Source organism: Scyliorhinus torazame, chromosome 11, assembly GCF_047496885.1.
Source record: "Scyliorhinus torazame isolate Kashiwa2021f chromosome 11, sScyTor2.1, whole genome shotgun sequence".
NCBI lineage: Eukaryota > Metazoa > Chordata > Chondrichthyes > Carcharhiniformes > Scyliorhinidae > Scyliorhinus > Scyliorhinus torazame.
This window is the reverse complement of record NC_092717.1, coordinates 165,470,035-165,489,679: the sequence shown is the minus strand read 5'-3', so window position 1 is coordinate 165,489,679 and position 19,645 is coordinate 165,470,035. Positions and strand designations below refer to the sequence as shown.

Below are 19,645 nucleotides of genomic sequence, written 5' to 3'. Positions count from 1 at the left end.
AAGAGTTATCTCAACATGCAAACACAATATCTTCTACGAGTTAAACTACACCTATCAGCTACAATAACCTATACTTAACTTCAGGGCGAAAGGCACTGTGCAAATGGATAAAGGCCTTTAGGATCTGGATTTTACTTGGCTAGTTCGAAGAAAGTGGCTCTGTCTCTGCTGGGCTCATCCGTCAGGTAGTGGATCGTTGGTCTTGAAATTAACTGGCTGTTCCTGCTGCAATTGGGTGACACAGGCCGGATCCAAGAGAGACAGAACACATGGCTGTGTCCTCTTTTATCCCTCTGGGATTTCGCACTCTTTGGGCGGTCCTTGACCTTGGACCCAATAGTTCGACAGGGCTCTGATCACTCTCTTCGATTTCGGCCAATAAAGGGGCGGGTGCCTTGGTAGCTGGGTGGGTCCTTAGCGGTCATTGACCTTGGCAGTTGTGCTTTCTGAGTAAGGGGGTTGGCGCCGATCAGTCTGTGGCTGTACCGGTTGCTTGATTGGAGTTCTATTGTCCTGGGAAAATGGGCCATTAAAATGCAAACGAGCGGGGGTTTCGATCAGGTCTGGTTACCTGTGTTTTAGATACACATAGACTGTGTATCTGTCTGAGTCCTGGGTTGGCCATAATTCCCATGGTCCTTTGCAGGTGGCCATCTTAGATGGCTACAGGAGAAAGCACCTCTCAGCACGTTTCTGTCAGTTTCAAACACAAGTCACATTGGTTTCAAAACATTAATTCTGGCCAAGGTTTTCTGCGGACTCCAGCTCCAGATGGGATTCCCGATGGCCCGTTGAATCGGGCGTGAGTGCCAAAATGGAATTCTCACCGGGTGTCAAACCCGTTGCGGGTCTCCAAGCCCGCTGCACCTGGCCTGATTAGGTTGTCAGCCAGAGTGGGCAAGATCCATTCCCCCCAGCCCTAGCAGATGCCGCCCCAGCCAGCAGCAGGGATCTTGGTCGAGTGTGGTGGCGCTGGTCACAGTCCACAGCCGCATGCCGGTTCCCGGCCGCTGGGACCACCCGTGTCCTGTGCCTTCGGGAACTCGGCCCATCGGGGGCGGAGGATCATGGGTGGGCCAGCCAATGACACGCCAATGACATAGGTGCAGAATTAGGCCACTCGGCTCATCCAGATCGCTCCGCCATTCAATCATGGCTGATATTTTTCTCATCCCCAATCTCCTGCCTTCTCCCCGTAACCGCTGCTCCCCTTATTAATCAAGAAGGTATTCATCTGTGTCTTAAAGACACTCGAGTGATTTGGCTTTCATGAAGTGTAGACACCAGGGGCGTCATTCTCCGACCCCCCAGCGGGTCGGAGAATGGCCGTTGGCCACCATGAATCCCGCCCCCGCCGCCCGCCGAAGTCTCCAGTACCGGAGATTGGGCGGGGGCGGGAATCGGGCCGCGCCGGTTGGCGGGACCCCCCGCTCAATTCTCCGGCCCGGATGGGCCGAAGTCCCGCCCAGAAATTGCCTGTCCCGCCGGCGTAAATTAAAGTTGGTATTTACCGGCGGGACCAGGTGGCGTGGGCAGGCTCCAGGGTCCTGGGGGGGGGCGCGGGGCGATTTGACCCCGGGGGGTGCCCCCACGGTGGCCTGGCCCGCGATCGGGGCCCACCGATCCGCGGGCGGGCCTGTGCCGTGGGGGCACTCTTTCCCTTCCGCCACGGCCTCCACCATGGCGGAGGCGGAAGTGACTCTCCCCACGTCGATTTTGGCGTGAGAACAGCTGGTGAGTCAGTTTCAGCGGGAGCATTGCGGAAGTGGCTGCTGGGAGGTAAGTCTGTCCTTTAAAAGCACTTGTCTTTGCAGGGGCAGGCCAGTCGATTTCGGCGGGAGAATCAGCTGGTGAGTCAGTTTCAGCGGGAGCATTGCGGAAGTGGCTGCTGGGAGGTAAGTCAACCTTTAAAAGCACTTGTCTTTGCAGGGGCAGGCCAGTCGATTTCGGCGGGAGTGGAGCTGGCTGGTTAGTCAATTTCAGCAGGAGCTGAGAATTTTTCTTTTTTTAAAATTAGTTTTTTAGGCGGGAACAGGAAGTCGACCCGCGGACGTCTGGGAAGACCCTCACCAATAAATTCTGGTGGAGAGGAAACCCGAGACACTACACGTGTAGTGTCTCCCACCCGCCCTCCTCCTCTAACCTAATAATAAAACCCATTGGTCTGAGGTAAGTACCATATTTTATTATATTATTATTATTTTTTATAAAAATTTAATTTAGTTGTTAGCCAGATCTTGGTAGAAAGTAAGAGGAATGGCAGGGAAGGGAGTGCAATGTTCCTCCTGCAGGATGTTTGAGGTGAGGGATGCAGTTAGTGTCCCTGCTGATTTTACCTGCAGGAAGTGCTGCCATCTCCAGCTCCTCCAAGACCGAGTTAGGGAACTGGAGCTGGAGTTGGAAGAACTTCGGATCATTCGGGAGGCAGAAGGGGTCATAGATAGCAGCTTCAGGGAATTAGTTACACCAAAGATTGGAGATAGGTGGGTAACTGTAAGAGGGACTGGGAAAAAGCAGTCAGTGCAGGGATCCCCAGCGGTCGTTCCCCTGAGAAACAAGTATACCGTTTTGGATACTTGTGGGGGGGGGGACTTACCAGGGGTAAGCCATGGGGTACGGGCCTCTGGCACGGAGTCTGTCCCTGTTGCTCAGAAGGGAAGGGGGGAGAGGAGCAGAGCATTAGTAATTGGGGATTCTATAGTCAGGGGCACAGATAGGAGATTTTGTGGGAGCGTGAGAGACTCACGTTTGGTATGTTGCCTCCCAGGTGCAAGGGTATGTGATGTCTCGGATCGTGTTTTCCGGGTCCTTAGGGGGGAGGGGGAGCAGCCCCAAGTCGTGGTCCACATTGGCACTAACGACATAGGTAGGAAAGGGGACAAGGATGTCAGGCAGGCTTTCAGGGAGCTAGGATGGAAGCTCCGAACTAGAACAAACAGAGTTGTTATCTCTGGGTTGTTGCCCGTGCCACGTGATAGTGAGATGAGGAATAGGGAGAGAGAGCATTTAAACACGTGGCTACAGGGATGGTGCAGGCGGGAGGGATTCAGATTTCTGGATAACTGGGGCTCTTTCTGGGGAAGGTGGGACCTCTACAGACAGGATGGTCTACATCTGAACCTGCGGGGCACAAATATCCTGGGGGGGAGATTTGTTAGTGCTCTTTGGGGGGGTTTAAACTAATGCAGCAGGGGCATGGGAACCTGGATTGTAGTTTTAGGGTAAGGGAGAATGAGAGTATAGAGGTCAGGAGCACAGATTTGCTGTCGCAGGAGGGGGCCAGTGTTCAGGTAGGTGGTTTGAAGTGTGTCTACTTCAATGCCAGGAGTATACGAAACAAGGTAGGGGAACTGGCAGCATGGGTTGGTACCTGGGACTTCGATGTTGTGGCCATTTCGGAGACATGGATAGAGCAGGGACAGGAATGGATGTTGCAGGTTCCGGGGTTTAGGTGTTTTAGTAAGTTCAGAGAAGGAGGCAAAAGAGGGGGAGGTGTGGCGCTGCTAGTCAAGAGCAGTATTACGGTGGCGGAGAGGATGCTAGATGGGGACTCTTCTTCCGAGGTAGTATGGGCTGAAGTTAGAAACAGGAAAGGAGAGGTCACCCTGTTGGGAGTTTTTTATAGGCCTCCTAATAGTTCTAGGGATGTAGAGGAAAGGATGGCGAAGATGATTCTGGATATGAGCGAAAGTAACAGGGTAGTTATTATGGGAGACTTTAACTTTCCAAATATTGACTGGAAAAGATATAGTTTGAGTACAATAGATGGGTCGTTTTTTGTACAGTGTGTGCAGGAGGGTTTCCTGAAACAATATGTTGACAGGCCAACAAGAGGCGAGGCCACGTTGGATTTGGTTTTGGGTAATGAACCAGGCCAGGTGTTGGATTTGGAGGTAGGAGAGCACTTTGGGGACAGTGACCACAATTCGGTGACGTTTACGTTAATGATGGAAAGGGATAAGTATAAACCGCAGGGCAAGTGTTATAGCTGGGGGAAGGGCAATTATGATGCCATTAGACGTGACTTGGGGGGGATAAGGTGGAGAAGTAGGCTGCAAGTGTTGGGCACACTGGATAAGTGGGGCTTGTTCAAGGATCAGCTACTGCGTGTTCTTGATAAGTATGTACCGGTCAGACAGGGAGGAAGGCGTCGAGCGAGGGAACCGTGGTTTACCAAGGAAGTGGAATCTCTTGTTAAGAGGAAGAAGGAGGCCTATGTGAAGATGAAGTGTGAAGTTTCGGTTGGGGCGATGGATAGTTACAAGGTAGCGAGGAAGGATCTAAAGAGAGAGCTAAGACGAGCAAGGAGGGGACATGAGACGTATTTGGCAGGAAGGATCAAGGAAAACCCAAAAGCTTTCTATAGGTATGTCAGGAATAAGCGAATGACTAGGGAAAGAGTAGGACCAGTCAAGGACAGGGATGGGAAATTGTGTGTGGAGTCTGAAGAGATAGGCGAGATACTAAATGAATATTTTTCGTCAGTATTCACTCAGGAAAGAGATAATGTTGTGGAGGAGAATGCTGAGCCCCAGGCTAATAGAATAGATGGCATTGAGGTACGTAGGGAAGAGGTGTTGGCAATTCTGGACAGGCTGAAAATAGATAAGTCCCCGGGACCTGATGGGATTTATCCTAGGATTCTCTGGGAGGCCAGGGAAGAGATTGCTGGACCTTTGGCTTTGATTTTTATGTCATCATTGGCTACAGGAATAGTGCCAGAGGACTGGAGGACAGCAAATGTGGTCCCTTTGTTCAAAAAGGGGAGCAGAGACAACCCCGGCAACTATAGACCGGTGAGCCTCACGTCTGTAGTGGGTAAAGTCTTGGAGGGGATTATAAGAGACAAGATTTATAATCATCTAGATAGGAATAATATGATCAGGGATAGTCAACATGGCTTTGTGAAGGGTAGGTCATGCCTCACAAACCTAATTGAGTTCTTTGAGAAGGTGACTGAACAGGTAGACGAGGGTAGAGCAGTTGATGTGGTGTATATGGATTTCAGCAAAGCGTTTGATAAGGTTCCCCACGGTAGGCTATTGCAAAAAATACGGAGGCTGGGGATTGAGGGTGATTTAGAGATGTGGATCAGAAATTGGCTAGCTGAAAGAAGACAGAGGGTGGTGGTTGATGGGAAATGTTCAGAATGGAGTACAGTCACAAGTGGAGTACCACAAGGATCTGTTCTGGGGCCGTTGCTGTTTGTCATTTTTATCAATGACCTAGAGGAAGGCGCAGAAGGGTGGGTGAGTAAATTTGCAGACGATACTAAAGTCGGTGGTGTTGTCGATAGTGTGGAAGGATGTAGCAGGTTACAGAGGGATATAGATAAGCTGCAGAGCTGGGCTGAGAGGTGGCAAATGGAGTTTAATGTAGAGAAGTGTGAGGTGATTCACTTTGGAAGGAATAACAGGAATGCGGAATATTTGGCTAATGGTAAAGTTCTTGTAAGTGTGGATGAGCAGAGGGATCTAGGTGTCCATGTACATAGATCCCTGAAAGATGCCACCCAGGTTGATAGGGTTGTGAAGAAGGCCTATGGAGTGTTGGCCTTTATTGGTAGAGGGATTGAGTTCCGGAGTCGGGAGGTCATGTTGCAGCTGTACAGAACTCTGGTCCGGCCGCATTTGGAGTATTGCGTACAGTTCTGGTCACCGCATTATAGGAAGGACGTGGAGGCTTTGGAGCGGGTGCAGAGGAGATTTACCAGGATGTTGCCTGGTATGGAGGGAAAATCTTATGAGGAAAGGCTGATGGACTTGAGGTTGTTTTCGTTGGAGAGAAGAAGGTTAAGAGGAGACTTAATAGAGGCATACAAAATGATCAGGGGGTTGGATAGGGTGGACAGTGAGAGCCTTCTCCCGCGGATGGATATGGCTGGCACGAGGGGACATAACTTTAAACTGAGGGGTAATAGATATAGGACAGAGGTCAGAGGTAGGTTCTTTACGCAAAGAGTAGTGAGGCCGTGGAATGCCCTACCTGCTACAGTAGTGAACTCGCCAACATTGAGGGCATTTAAAAGTTTATTGGATAAACATATGGATGATAATGGCATAGTGTAGGTTAGATGGCTTTTGTTTCGGTGCAACATCGTGGGCCGAAGGGCCTGTACTGCGCTGTATTGTTCTATGTTCTATGTTCACTGCGCATGCGCGGGAAACTGTCAGTGGCCGCTGACGCTCCCGCGCATGCGCCGCCCCGAATGTCATTTCCGCGCCAGCTGGCGGGGCAACAAACGCCATTTCCGCCAGCTGGCGGGGCGGAAATCTCTCCGGCGTCGGCCTAGCCCCTCAATGTCGGGGCTCGGCCGCCAAAGATGCGGAGCATTCCACACCTTTTGGGTGGCGCAATGCCCATCTGATTGGCGCCGTTTTGGGCGCCAGTCGGCGGACATCACGCCATTGGGGGAGAATTTCGCCCCAGAGCTGGGATTTTCTGATTCTGCCCAAAGTGTATGGCCTTTTTACTGGCTCTCTGAATTATCTGCCCCGCCTGTAACAGGTCCTGTCCGCAAACCCAGTCCATGTCTTCTGTTCTGAGCTACATAAGCCTACTGCTGTTTTATAAACCTCTTTCTTCCATTCTGACTGTGTTAAACAAACCTGGGCAACCTTCTGAACTGCCATTTTCTTCTAGGTGTTCTGGCAAACTCTAAAGCCCAGTATTTTAATTCCCTTATCTTCACAAAACCAATATTCTCAGAACTAAACATTACCTCTAAGAGATTAACATGAACCGTGAATAGATATTTGTCACATCCACAACAGTTACATGCTTTGAAAACCTGCTGTAACTAGTGGAACATTTTTTACTGTTGGTGGATTTGATTTAATCATGACTCCTGGAAAGTTGTTACTGAAATATTTGAAGGAGAGACATTAACAAATTTGCCCTCCCTGTGCAGAGCTTCACAGGATGGGAGCTAATGTTGGTAATTCAGATACAAATGTCAGTTCATCTTGCAGAATTTTCCAGTCATTATTGTACATATTAAAAATCTAGGCATCAGGGGCTGAATAATTTCCTGCCCATTAAAAATCACAATGCAAAGCTCCACACTGACAGCAGTAATTTGTTAAATTTGCTCTTCCATGTGTTTATGTTAAATTTCTTATACTTCAGATATATGCGGCTGGATTCTTCGTTCCTGAGGCTAAGTATTGACGCCGGGGCAGGATTCATGGAGTTCCATTGCAGCAAACCTGGCACCGATTCAGCGGCTGTTAATGGGTAAGCACCGGCGCCATATGGAACACAATCAATTCCAATGCGAAATGGTGCTAGATTCACGATTGACACTCAGAACGGTGACAAGCTGCAACCGCATATGCACGCGACACTCCCCACACACACCATCCCAGCCAACAAGATGACACTGGTTGCGATGGAACGTGCCCGTACGGCTGATGAGTTGGCTGGGACTAGAGGGCATCCCGGGGGGTAGCCTGGGGAGACCACCCATACGACCCGTGGCACTAGGTTCATAATGGGAAGACAGCGAGGTGACCAGCTGCATGGCTGCCTTGCAGGCTGTGGCAATGGTATTCCATGCCCGTCCACCCCGACCCCACAGCCCACCTCCTGGCCACCCCCTGCTACTCACCCCCAGCCCTGGCAGAAGCCCCCCGGGCAGAGACACAACTGTCAGCAAACTATGGCGATGTTGGACACTTTCCATACCCCCTGTCTCTCCCTCAGCAGCCACGGCACCTGTTTCATGATTTTAAAAGCACAAATGAACCTTGCCGTCGGGAACTCGGCTCATTGGAGGCGGAGAATCGCGGAGGCCCTGGGGACTATTGGGATGGGACCTCTAATGATGTGCCAATGAATGGAGAATTGCGATTTGGCATGAAATCGGTACCCATCGCGATTTTGGCATCGGAACCGATTCTCCACCAAATCACTTTTCCCGATTCCTGTGTCGGCCATTGGAGAATCCCGCCCATGATTTATTTTAGGTTTTCTTTAGTTTAGAAAACAAGTCTTGACTAAGTTATCACCACTTTAATATTTTAAATTTGTATTAAGTTATAATAGTCATATCTTTAGTGAAATGAATTTGGGAAGGGAGTGCCATGCAGACTGTATTAAGTCTGCCAAGTGCTGGAAATGCAACAAATAAAGTGTCAAAAACCGAGAGGCAGAAACTTGCCTCAGACATTGTCGCAAAAGGACAGTTTCGAATCAGCCAGCAATTGTACACAACACCTGCTGACTGCAGTGGAACTGAATATTGGGCATTACATCTATCTAAAAATGTCCCTATTTGCATCCCCACTAGAGGCAAAGTTTTATCCATTATTTTGTACTTGTGCATTTAGCAGATGCTTTTTAGATTTGGTGTTATTATTTGGGTTGTGCAAACAGTTCTACAAGTTTTTATTTAGGTTATATTTACATTTTGGCATATCTTCAAATGTTTCAAAGACACTCTGAAGCTTTTCTTGAAGTGCAACATTAATGACTAGGAGGAGCTTGATGCCAATCATTCAGGATGGTGACAACTTGTACATCAAGCTGTGAGTCCCAACATCTTAATGATGAAGCAGAGCAGCAGCAGAGAAGGAAGGGAAAGGAAGCAATTCCAGCACACTGGATCCCACTACCTCATGGAATATCCTGCCCCATGTGCCCACATATATATGTGGGATAAGAATTGACCTGCTTAGTCACATGAAGGCCCATGACAGAAACGTGCAACTCGAGCAGGCATCGAGGGGCAGCTGATGATTATTCCCAGTACTCCTGGAGGTCATGAAAGCTATTACGACTTTACAAGGTACAATCCCGATCCACTCCACTTGCCAGTAGTGTTGCAAAGAACCATTATATGCTTAACCAGCTTTCACTCCAGGCGGCAAGGAAGTGCATCTTTTGATTCCGGCCGAACCTAATAGCTTTCACAGAAAACATGGCCAAAAATACCTTGGGACATCTGCCAGTGGATCAAAAGAAAATAGCAGAAATGGATACTCTCACTCTACGCCTGTTATCGATATTCATCACGTTCTATACAGGAAGAGATCCTAGGCTAACTTTTAAACTTATAAAGCCCTGGTTCCCAAGGAATCCCTTATCTTTCTTAGATGTGGGGCAATGTGTCAAAACTTCTAAACAAAAAATCCACAGTTCTTTCGATCTCAACATGATGCAAGCTCTCCAACACAGAAAGGGCACAATTCTGGCAAGTTGTAATCCTGTCCACTTGTAAGGAATCATATTATGTAAACTACTCTGGATGAATATATCTGTATTGTCATTGCAGCCCTCAAAGAAACACATATTGTACTTTGTTTCTCCATTTCTTGTTATTACCTGAGAATGTATGTAAACTCTTGCATTATTAAATGTCAATTAGAAAATGTAATATATAATGTAAGTTATTCATACCACTTTTGGAGTTGATTGAAACCAAAAATCAAGATATTCCACTTTCCTTTTGTCACTAACCATCGTGTGAGGTCTAGCATAACCTTTTAGAATCATGTAGAATGCCAGGTCTCCATACACTACACAAAATAGAAATGAATAATGATTACTAAATGACCGTATATCCTTACTGAACTTAGCAAAAGCTTTTGCAGGGTAGAGATAAAAGGAAATCCAAATGCTTCAGTTGTTCCTTACTCTGACAGGACTCTTGTTCAACCTACCAGATTAGGTAACAGGGTGCACTTCAACACATCAGGGAGAAATTGTAATAAAATTCATTACAAAAGCAAGACTTGTGGGATTTAATTTATTTTATTATATCACTGTTAGAACTCAGTTGTCATATTCTTAAGCATATTGGTTAGAATTCTATATGTCACATAACAAAAAAAGCATGATGGATAAATATTGGCTACAGTTTTCTACATGTCAAGAAGCGATGATTAATTCAGAAAAATGTAAGAACCCCTTTGTTTAAAAAAAATGTGGATTCTCCCAGGGAAGTTGTTAGTCTTTTAAACAGTAATGACTGTAAATGTGTTTAGCTAACTAGGAGTGAAATTGGACAAAACATAGTAATCTCATTAATTGATCAGTGTTGATAAATAACCTGCAAGAAAGCTCACATCTGGAGACCCAATGAATGACAATGGCAATGACCTCAACCAGGTTCAAGGTACCATCATGAAAGGGTAATTAGACTGATCAATCAAATGGACAGAAATGGCCTTTACCTAATATGTACAGAGTCAAGCAGGGAAAAGTGTATTGTGCAAGGATTTGGAAGATAGGAAGCACGCATCATTATCAAGAAGAATAGAAGACTGAAGATAAACCTCTAAGAGACACGATGCCTAGTCACCTCGAGGTTGAGGTCCGGTATTCCATCATGAATGCCACTGGTAACAAAGCCCTTTGAGGCACGATCAATTTGACTGGAGACGAAGTTGAATCCAAACTGAGGCTTTATTAGTATCAGATGTGTGGCCTCCCGCAGCAGCTGATGAAATGGCTGCGAGCTGGAGGGCACGCATATTTATAACACGGTTCCTGGGCGGAGTTAACATGCAGGGGCCCAGGTGAACCTGTAGTGCAGGTTCTAGCGTACAACCACTAATATCAGAACACAATGGTTTACCACATTCACCCCCTGTTAAAATTGAGTCCGGTGGGGGTGGTGGATAACTATATACAATTAGCAATCTTTAATATTTATAGAGCAGTAAAAAAAAATCTCTGGTCATCCGGCGGGCCGGTCAGAGGTTCAGCCGGTCCGCGCCTTGATGGTCCTTTGGGATCGACGAAGTGAAGCAGGCAATGTTGGTGCTGTCGTGGTTAAAGTTGACTCCGGGAGCATGCCAAAATCCTCTTCATCAACGGGGGTAGGCAGGGGGAGGACGGACGGTCCTAGGGGGGGGTGATGGGGGCGGTGGGCGATGGGAAGGTGGCGCCGGGGGCGACCGGGGTGGTGTGGGGGTGGAACCTGCTGGTGCCAGGTCCCTGAGGGAGACGGTATCCTGGCGGCGGTCAGGGAATGCCACGTAGGCAAACTGTGGGTTTGCGTGGAGCAGGTGCGCCCTTTCCACCAACGGGTCCGCCTTGTGGAGCCGCAATGTTTACGGAGAAGCACGGTTCCCGGAGCTGTGAGCCAAGTTGGGAGCGATACCCCGGATGTGGATTTCCTGGGGAAGGCAAAAAGACGTTCATGCGGTGTACTGTTAGTAGCAGTGCAGAGTAATGAGCGAATGGAATGTAGTGCATCAGGGAGGACCTCTTGCCAGCGGGAGGCCGGGAGGTTTCTGGACCGTAGGGCCAACTGGACGGCCCTCCATACCGTCCCATTCTCCCATTCTACCTGTCCATTTCCCCGGGGGTTATAGCTCATCGTTCTGCTGGAGGCGATACCCCTGCTGAGCAGAAACTGACATAGCTCATCACTCATGAATGAGGATCCCCTGTCACTGTGGATGTATGCGGGAAGCCGAACAGAGTGAAGATAGAATTAAGGGCTTTAATGACGGTGGCAGACGTCATGTCGGGGCATGGGATAGCGAAGGGAAACCGGGAGTATTCATCGATCACACTGAGGAAATATGTGTGTCGATCGGAGGAGGGGAGGGGGCCTTTGAAATCCACGCTGAGGCATTCAAAGGGGCGGGAGGCCTTCACCAGGTGTGCGCGGTCCGGCCGGTAGAAGTATGGCTTGCACTCCGCACAGACCTGTCAGTCATTGGTGATCGTCCTTACTTCCTCGACGGAGTAGGGCAAATTTTGTGCCTTAATAAAGTGGTACAACTGAGTGACCCCTGGGTGACAAAGGCTGTCGTGCAGGGCCCGGAGTCGGTCTACCTGTGCGCTGGCACATGTACCTCGGGATAGGACATCTGGGGGCTCGTTGAGTTTGCCAGGGCGATACTTAATCTCGTAATTATAGGTGGAGAGCTCGATTCTCCACCGCAAGATTTTATCATTTTTGATCTTGCCCCGCTGTGTGTTGTTGAACATGAAGGCTACCGACCGTTGGTCAGTGAGGAGAGTGAATTTCCTGCCAGCCAGGTAATGCCTCCAATGTCGCACAGCCTCAACGATAGCTTGGGCCTCCTTTTCGACGGATGAGTGTCGAATTTCGGAGGCATGGAGGGTGCGGGAAAAGAATGCCACGGGCCTGCCTGCCTGGTTGATGGTGGCGGCAAGGGCGACGTCCGACGCGTCGCTTTCTACTTGGAAAGGAAGTGTTTCGTCTACAGCGTGCATTCCAGCTTTGGCAATATCAGCTCTGATCCAGGCGAAAGCCTGTTGGGCCTCGGCCGTCAGGGGGAAATGAGTGGGCTGTATGAGTCGGCGGGACTTGTCCGCATAGTTTGGGACCCACTGTACGTAATACGGGAAGAACCCCAGGCAGCGTTTGAGGGCCTTGGGGCAGTGGGGAAGGGGGAGCTCCATGAGGGGGCGCATGCCATCGGGATCGGGCCCCAGAACTCCGTTCTGGACTACGTAACCGAGGATGGCTAAGCGGTTTGTATGGAGCACACACTTCTTGTTATGCGTGAGGTTGAGGAGAGTGGCGGTGCGGAGAAATTTAGCGAGGTTGGCGTTGTGGTCCTGCTGATCATGGCCGCAGATGGTCACATTGTCTAGATACGGAAACGTGGCCCGCAAGATGTACCGGTCGACCATTCGGTCCATCTCCCTTTGGAAGACCAAAACCCCATTGGTGACACCGAAGGGGACCCTAAGGAAGTGATATAGCTGACCGTCTGCCTCGAATGCAGTGTATGGGCGGTCCAATTTACGGATGGGGAGCTGGTGGTAAGCGGATTTCAGATCCACTGTTGAGAAGACCCGGTACTGTACAATCTGGTTAACCATGTCAGATAAGCGTGGGAGGGGGTACGCGTCGAGCTGCGTATACCTGTTGATGGTCTGGCTGTAGTCCACGACCATTCGGTTTTTCTCCCCAGACTTAACCACTACCACTTGAGCTCTCCAGGGGCTGTTGCTGGCCTCGATGACTCCCTCCCGAAGCAACCGCTGGACCAGGCCTTATCCTGGGTGCTGTGCCGTCTGCTCCTGGTGGCGACAGGTTTGCAATCTGGAGTTAGATTGGCAAAGAGGGAAGGGGGATCGACCTTTAGGGTCGCGAGGCCGCACACAGTGAGGGGTGGTAAGGGTCCGCCAAATTTAAGGGTCAGGCTCTGGAGGTTGCACTGAAAGTCCAGGCCGAGGATAAGTGCAGCGCAGAGGTTAGGGAGGACGTAGAGGCGAAAACCGTGGAACTCTACGCCTTGGACTGTGAGCGTGACCGTGCAGTAGCCCCAGGTCGCTACGCGATGGGATCCGGAGGCCAGGGAGATACTTTGATTGGTAGGGTGTACCTTAAGGGAGCAGAGCCTTACCGTATTTGGGTGTACAAAGCTCTCGGTGCTCCCGGAGTCCAGTAGGCAGGTCACATGGCCGTTGACTTTCTCACTGGTGGATGCGGTGGTCAGCGTATGTGGTCGGGACTGGTCGATTGCCATGGATGCGAGCCGTGGTTGATCGTCAGATAGTGAGGCGGCCGTTGAGTTGGGATCCTGAAAAGCTGTTGGTATCCATGTGCTGCGGGGTGGACAAGATGGCGGCGCCCGGAGGTCCTGGGGATTACAAAATGGCACCGCCCATGGAACGCACATTGCGGGGGTGGAGCAAGATGGCGGCGCCCATGAAACGCACATGTTGTGCGGGGGAGAAAATGGTGGCGTCCATTGCTCGCACATGGCCTGGGGAGGATAGCGGCGCCCATTGTCCGTGACCGGGGGGGTGGCGACCGCGGCCGCCGAGCGGGCCTGGCACACCGCTGCGTAGTGGCCCTTCTTCCCGCAGGCCTTAAAAAGGGCAGCGCGGGCCGGGCAGCATTGGCGAGGTTGTCTTTGCTGGCCGTAAAAATAGCATCGGGGCCCCCCGGAGATCACTGGTTGGCGCTTAGCGCAGGCATATTGGGTGGGTAGCGCCCTCGCTGGGGCAGCTGCTGGTGAGGCCCATGAAGCATAGGAGGAGTGGGCCGCGCGGGTGGGGGCGTAGGACTGGACATTGCGCAGGGCGACCGTCATGGAAAGCGCTAGTGTTTTACTCTCTGCGAGGTCGCGCGTGGCTCCTTCTAGGAGCCGCTGCCTGATAACATCAGACCCAATCCCAGTTACTAAAGCGTCCCGCATAAGGAGATCTGAGTGCTCCTTAGCTGTAACGTCCTGGCAGTCACAGTCCCGCACTAGTGGGATCAGGGCCCTACAGACGTCCTTGACTGACTCACCAGGTAGTTGAGTACGCGTTGAGAGCCGTGTCTGGCGAAGAGCGTGTTTGTCTTCTGCTCATAATTTTCTTTGAGTCGAGTCATGGCATCAGCGTAATTGGGCGCATCCTGGACCAGCGGGAAGACTTTGGAGCTGAGTCTGGAGTACAATATTTGAATCGTCTGAGCCTCTGGAACAGGGGTCGGCGCCGCGTTGATATACGCTTCAAAACAAGCTAGCCAGTGCTGGAAGTCCTTTCTGGCATCGCTTGGTGTGTGGATCCAGCTGCAGGCGATCTGGTTTAATCTGAAGGTCCATCTTCTGAGTCTGATACTAATAAATTGAGGCATGACCAGTTTGACTGGAGACGAAGTTGAATCCAAACTGAGGCTTTATTAGTATCAGATGTGTGGCCTCCCACAGCAGCTGACGAAATGGCTGCGAGCTGGAGGCCATGCATATGTATAACCCGGCTCCTGGGCGGAGCTAGCATGCAGGGGCCCAGGTGAACCTGTAGTGCAGGTTCTACCGTACAACCCCTAATATCAGAACACAGTGGTTTACCACACACTTTGCACTAAGTATGCCAACTTAATGCTCATTGTGAAAAAATTAACAAAGTCAGTAAAATTTGTGTTAAAACCATCACATATCTATGGTTTTGTAGCTAGGCTGAGTTGGAAGGCCCCTTCTTATCTGCTCCCTCAACTTAATCTGTAATTAAAATTGACCTCAGTCTTATAATTAAATTGAAGCAAACCCCAGATATTATAGACTTAAAGAATCCCATCTCTGTATGACAGCAGGCTGGTATGCCTTGTTTCAACTGACATATTGGTTTACCATTAGATTCCTAAGCCGAAGCCAAGGAAAATCCCATCGAAGAAATACCCCCTCTGACATTTTGCCTCGAGTGAAAGTTTACCGTCCCCACGGAGGTGAAGAAGACAATAAGATGCTGAGGAGCTTTGTGGTGTGGCTCACCAATGTAGTCCCCACCGCCAGGGACTTTTCCCAGTGGCAGGAATGACAGTTGTCCGGCTTCCTATTGGACACAGGGAAGCATTTTGCCAGTGCTGGAATGGTTTGAACCGCAAGGGAAGGCTACCAGCTCCAAGAAGGCAGCTACCCAACAGTTTATATGGGAGGAAGTGGGAGGAAGTGGGGGGAATCAAAGCCAGGGACTCTATGGCACGGAGACGGGGACGGACGGGGGGCGTGGGTCCGCTGGCAGCAACTAATGTCCCTGCGCTCAATGCAGTCGCTGGTAGGGTTTCCACTCCATTCTCTGGGCATTACCTGCTAGGTCCGCATAAAGTTATATTTAATGCTCACTCTTCTGAGGATGTCACAAAATGTGGCACCTGCAATTTCTCCTTGCCGCCTAAGCAGCAGCCACTTCTCTTGGAGGTGCTGCTGAGGGTCTGGTTCTGCCAGCCCACCGATTGCTGCTGGCAGCATGGAAGGTAAGCTCGCTGTCTTTAACTGAGCTCCTCCCCTGCCAACTGCCCAGCGGGTGGGACTGCTTAAGGGAACTATCTTGATTTGGCTCCCGGCTGTTATTAAAGCACACTTGCCTCGGTTCCCATCACCCAAAGGGTGCAAACATTATGCATTTTCTTCTTTTGGGCAGAGGCTGAGCCCCAAACAAAGTCCTACAGATGTAGCATCAGCCAAAATCATATTCCTTCCTCAGGCAGGTTCCGGGTCTACCTCGGCCAGAACTGGTATTGAACCCCAGGGTGATGTCAGTTAAACCACTGTCGTTGTGTTTGGAAGAGCACAACTACTGGGAGAATTTTGGAATTGTTGACAAATGTAGAATTTCCAGGGAATACTTGCTTTAACGTAGCCTTGATCAGAGTTCCCAAAACTGAGCATAAGGATGGTAGAATTCAACAGGATCGATACGATCTACCAGATCATGTGGGTTTGAATCCATGAGAGAAATGCATATCATACTTTTCTTTCAATAAATTTGAATGAAGAGTATGCCAGCACTTCATAATTTAAAAAATAAATAAATTTAGAGTACCCAATTATTTTTTCTCCAATTAAGGGGCAATTTAGTGTGGCCAATCCACCTAACCTGCACATCTTTGGGTTGTGGGGGTGAAACCCACGCAGACATGGGGAGAATGTGCAAACTCCACATGGACAGTGACCCAGGGCCAGGATTCGAACCCGGGTTCTCAGCGCCGCAGTACCAGTGCTAACCATTACGCCACATGCCCCCCCTTAGCACTTCATCATTTTGTCAGCTCTGATACTGGCACTATATATATCAGAGGCATGATGTCATGGGTGGGGGCAGATGTGAAGGTGAGCTCACCTTCCCATCTGCCCCCACCCATGACGTTAAGCCTCTCCTCCAATGACATCACACACCCCTGATCCCACCCACCACAGAACATGAAGGCCAAGCCACAAAAATACACAAATTGATCACTGCTTACCTGCTTCAGTGCTTTTCAGCTTGCAAAAACACACCTTTAAGCAAGGAGGCTGAAGGACTAAAAGTGGTCACGAAAAGTCATTGGCAAATAGTGTTAAGGAAAATCCCAAGGCTTTTTACACTTACATAAAAAGCAAGGGGGTAGCCAGGGAAAAGGTTGGCCCACTGAAGGACAGGCGAGGGAATCTATGTGTGGAGCCAGAGGAAATGGGTGAGGTACTAAATGAATACTTTGCTTCAGTATTCACCAAAGAGAAGGAATTGGTGGATGTTGAGTCGGAGAAGGGTGTGTAGATAGCCTGGGTCACATTGAGATCCAAAAAGACCAGGTGTTGGATGTCTTGAAATATATTAAGGCAGATAAGTCCCCAAGGTCTGATGGGATCTGCCCCAGAATACTAAAGGAGGCTAGAGAGGAAATTGCTGAGGCCTTGACAGAAATCTTTGTTCTTTGTTCTTTGTATGCATAATTGCTGAATTGAAACCCAAGCTTACCTCTTGTCAGAATGCCAGTAAAGATGGTCAATATTTCAAATGTGGCTTGAGACACATGAAACTTGCTGATGAACAATGATATGGAATAATCAGCCGATGACAACACTGCAGCAAAGGCCAGTGCAGGGCTGAATGAGCCAGTCCAGTGCAGGAGCAAATACTCCAATCAACAAGGTGCATATGCTGCCTTTCAAGATATGTCAGAGTCTCATTCAGTTTCAAAAGTTAACTTCCTAATCTCCTGTCACAAAATCAAAGAAACTGTTGTCATAAATTCAAGTGGAGTTCCCAGTGAGTCCAAGTCCAATATCAGTGGCAGAGTTCCATTCTTTGTCCTGAATAAACTTTCTAAAGGCCAGGGTTCCATTCTTCCTGAAGAAACATTCTGAAGGTCAATCTTGAGAGCGACGGTGATTAGAACTATCAGCATGTGACAAGCTGCAGCCATTATATCAGGTCAGCAATGATCCATTCGGAAAAACAAAATTTAAACAAGAGAATATGGAAGGTGGGCTTTTTCAGATTTTCCTGCTTCATCCCTTGTTGCCATGGAAACTTAGCTAGCTTTTTTTCTATAAATTTCTCCACAAACCATCAATTGCATCATCGTGTTTTAATCATCAATATTGCTGAATGTGTCAAATGTTCCTGACTCATCATACTTCGCAAATAATTTTTATACTCGCTTCAATATCGAAAAAGGACATTCACCGCAAGCATTTGTGACATGTATTGTTAAAAGTATTTTCAGAATGGAAAGTTTGCCTGCAAACTATCATGTACAAGTCGACAAATCACCTGGTCTCAAAGCACAGAGTTCACCATTATCGATGAAATTAATGAATTGTTTCACTTCATCTTCAAAACGATTTGTGCCTCTGTCCTCCCAGTGGAATTCACTTAGTTTCTTATTGCAGTGGTTTTTAGCATTCTCATCCAAACTTCTGTCGAAATACATGCAAAATAAATCAACAGTTTTCTTCAGAGATTCACTTCTACTCTGCAACTGCACCATTACTATGTCACCAGTAACATTGACAGTCTTTTGAAGTGATTTCATTGTCTCCTGTTACATTGAAAAATAACTTATGACTTCCGGTTGCGGCGACGTGGTGAGCAGTCGCGTACAAGGCGTCTCCCATTCAGCGACATGTGTTTGGCCCTTGTCACCCGATTTCTGGGTGTCATTTTTTTTAAGGAAGTGAATTTGTATGTACCAGTCATCGCTCTGATGTGGGATGCCTGCAGGTGGTAAAATCAGGCAGAAGACAGTAAAAACTCCACACCTGATTTGGTAGCACCTCGTGGTGAGGGGAAAAAACATGGCAAAGCCCTCTGGGTTGACGACGCCTTCCCTGAGCCAACAGAAAAATTGATGTGATTCCTTGTGGGGGATTGCCATAAACAAAGGCAGTTGATGGGGTAGATGCTTCCAGAGCAATCGAAGAAGTGGTGCCCCCCCCGTTCGATTAACCTTGGAGAGAGTATAGCAGTTGATGGCGGCACAAGGCACGAGAATCCATGAGCTGGAAGAGGTGGTCTCAGATCATAGGATTGCCTCTTTGGTGGCTGAGGTTTTGTTGATGGCGGAAACCCAAAGATTTTAAGAGCCAAGGTTAAAAACTAAGAGAACAGGTCCAGATGGCAAAATCTGCGGATTGTTGGGATACCGGTGGGGCATCGAATGCACAAATGCCACAGAATTTGTGCTAAAGATGCTCAGGAAATTGGAGGGGGAAGGGGTCTTTGCTAAACTTCCCAAGGTGGACCGGGGCCACCGGCCACCACGACAGAAACAGAGATCCGGAGATCCACCATTGTCAGTCACAGTCTGCCTTCAAAGATTTCTTGATAAAGAGCAGATCTTGAAATGGGCAAAGGCCATGAAGGAAAGCTATTGGGAAGGGCACCGTACTTGAATTTACCAGGCAATTGGGCGGAACTGGCAAAGTGACGAGCTGGGTTCAACAAGGCGGCGCTTTATAAAAAAGAGGTGTGATTCGGAATGGTGTATCCAGTTCGACCGTGGATCAGACTTAAAAACAATGACCATTACTTTAATAGGCCACAGTAAGAAGTCTTACAACACCAGGTTAAAGTCCAACAGGTTTGTTTCAAATCACTAGCTTTCGGAGCACTGCTCCTTCCTCAGGTGAATGAAGAGGTATGTTCCAGAAACATATATATAGACAAAGTCAAAGATGCAAGACAATGTTTTGAATGCGAGTATTTGCAGGTAATTAAGTCTTTACAGATCCAGAGATAGGTGTACCCCAGGTTAAAGAGGTGAGAATTGTCTCAAGCCAGGACAGTTGGTAGGATTTCGCAAGACAAAGCGAGATGGTGGGGGATGAATGTAATGCGACATGAATCCAAGGCCCCGGTTGAGGCCGTACTCATGTGTGCGGAACTTGGCTATAAGTTTCTGCTCGGCGATTTTGCATTGTTGCGCGACCTGAAGGCCGCCTTGGAGAACCTTTAATAT

The 19,645-nt window shown here is 48.9% G+C and overlaps 1 protein-coding gene across 2 annotated transcripts in view; it reads right to left on the bottom strand.

Moving 5' to 3' along the window:
* Positions 1-19,645, bottom strand: part of cnbd1 (cyclic nucleotide binding domain containing 1) — a 427,576-nt gene that overhangs the window by 127,564 nt on the left and 280,367 nt on the right. For both annotated transcript variants that reach the window (XM_072468635.1, XM_072468636.1), the window contains one exon: positions 9,400-9,518. In XM_072468635.1, coding sequence (XP_072324736.1) covers positions 9,400-9,518 — 119 coding nt within the window. The remainder of the gene's footprint in view (positions 1-9,399; positions 9,519-19,645) is intronic.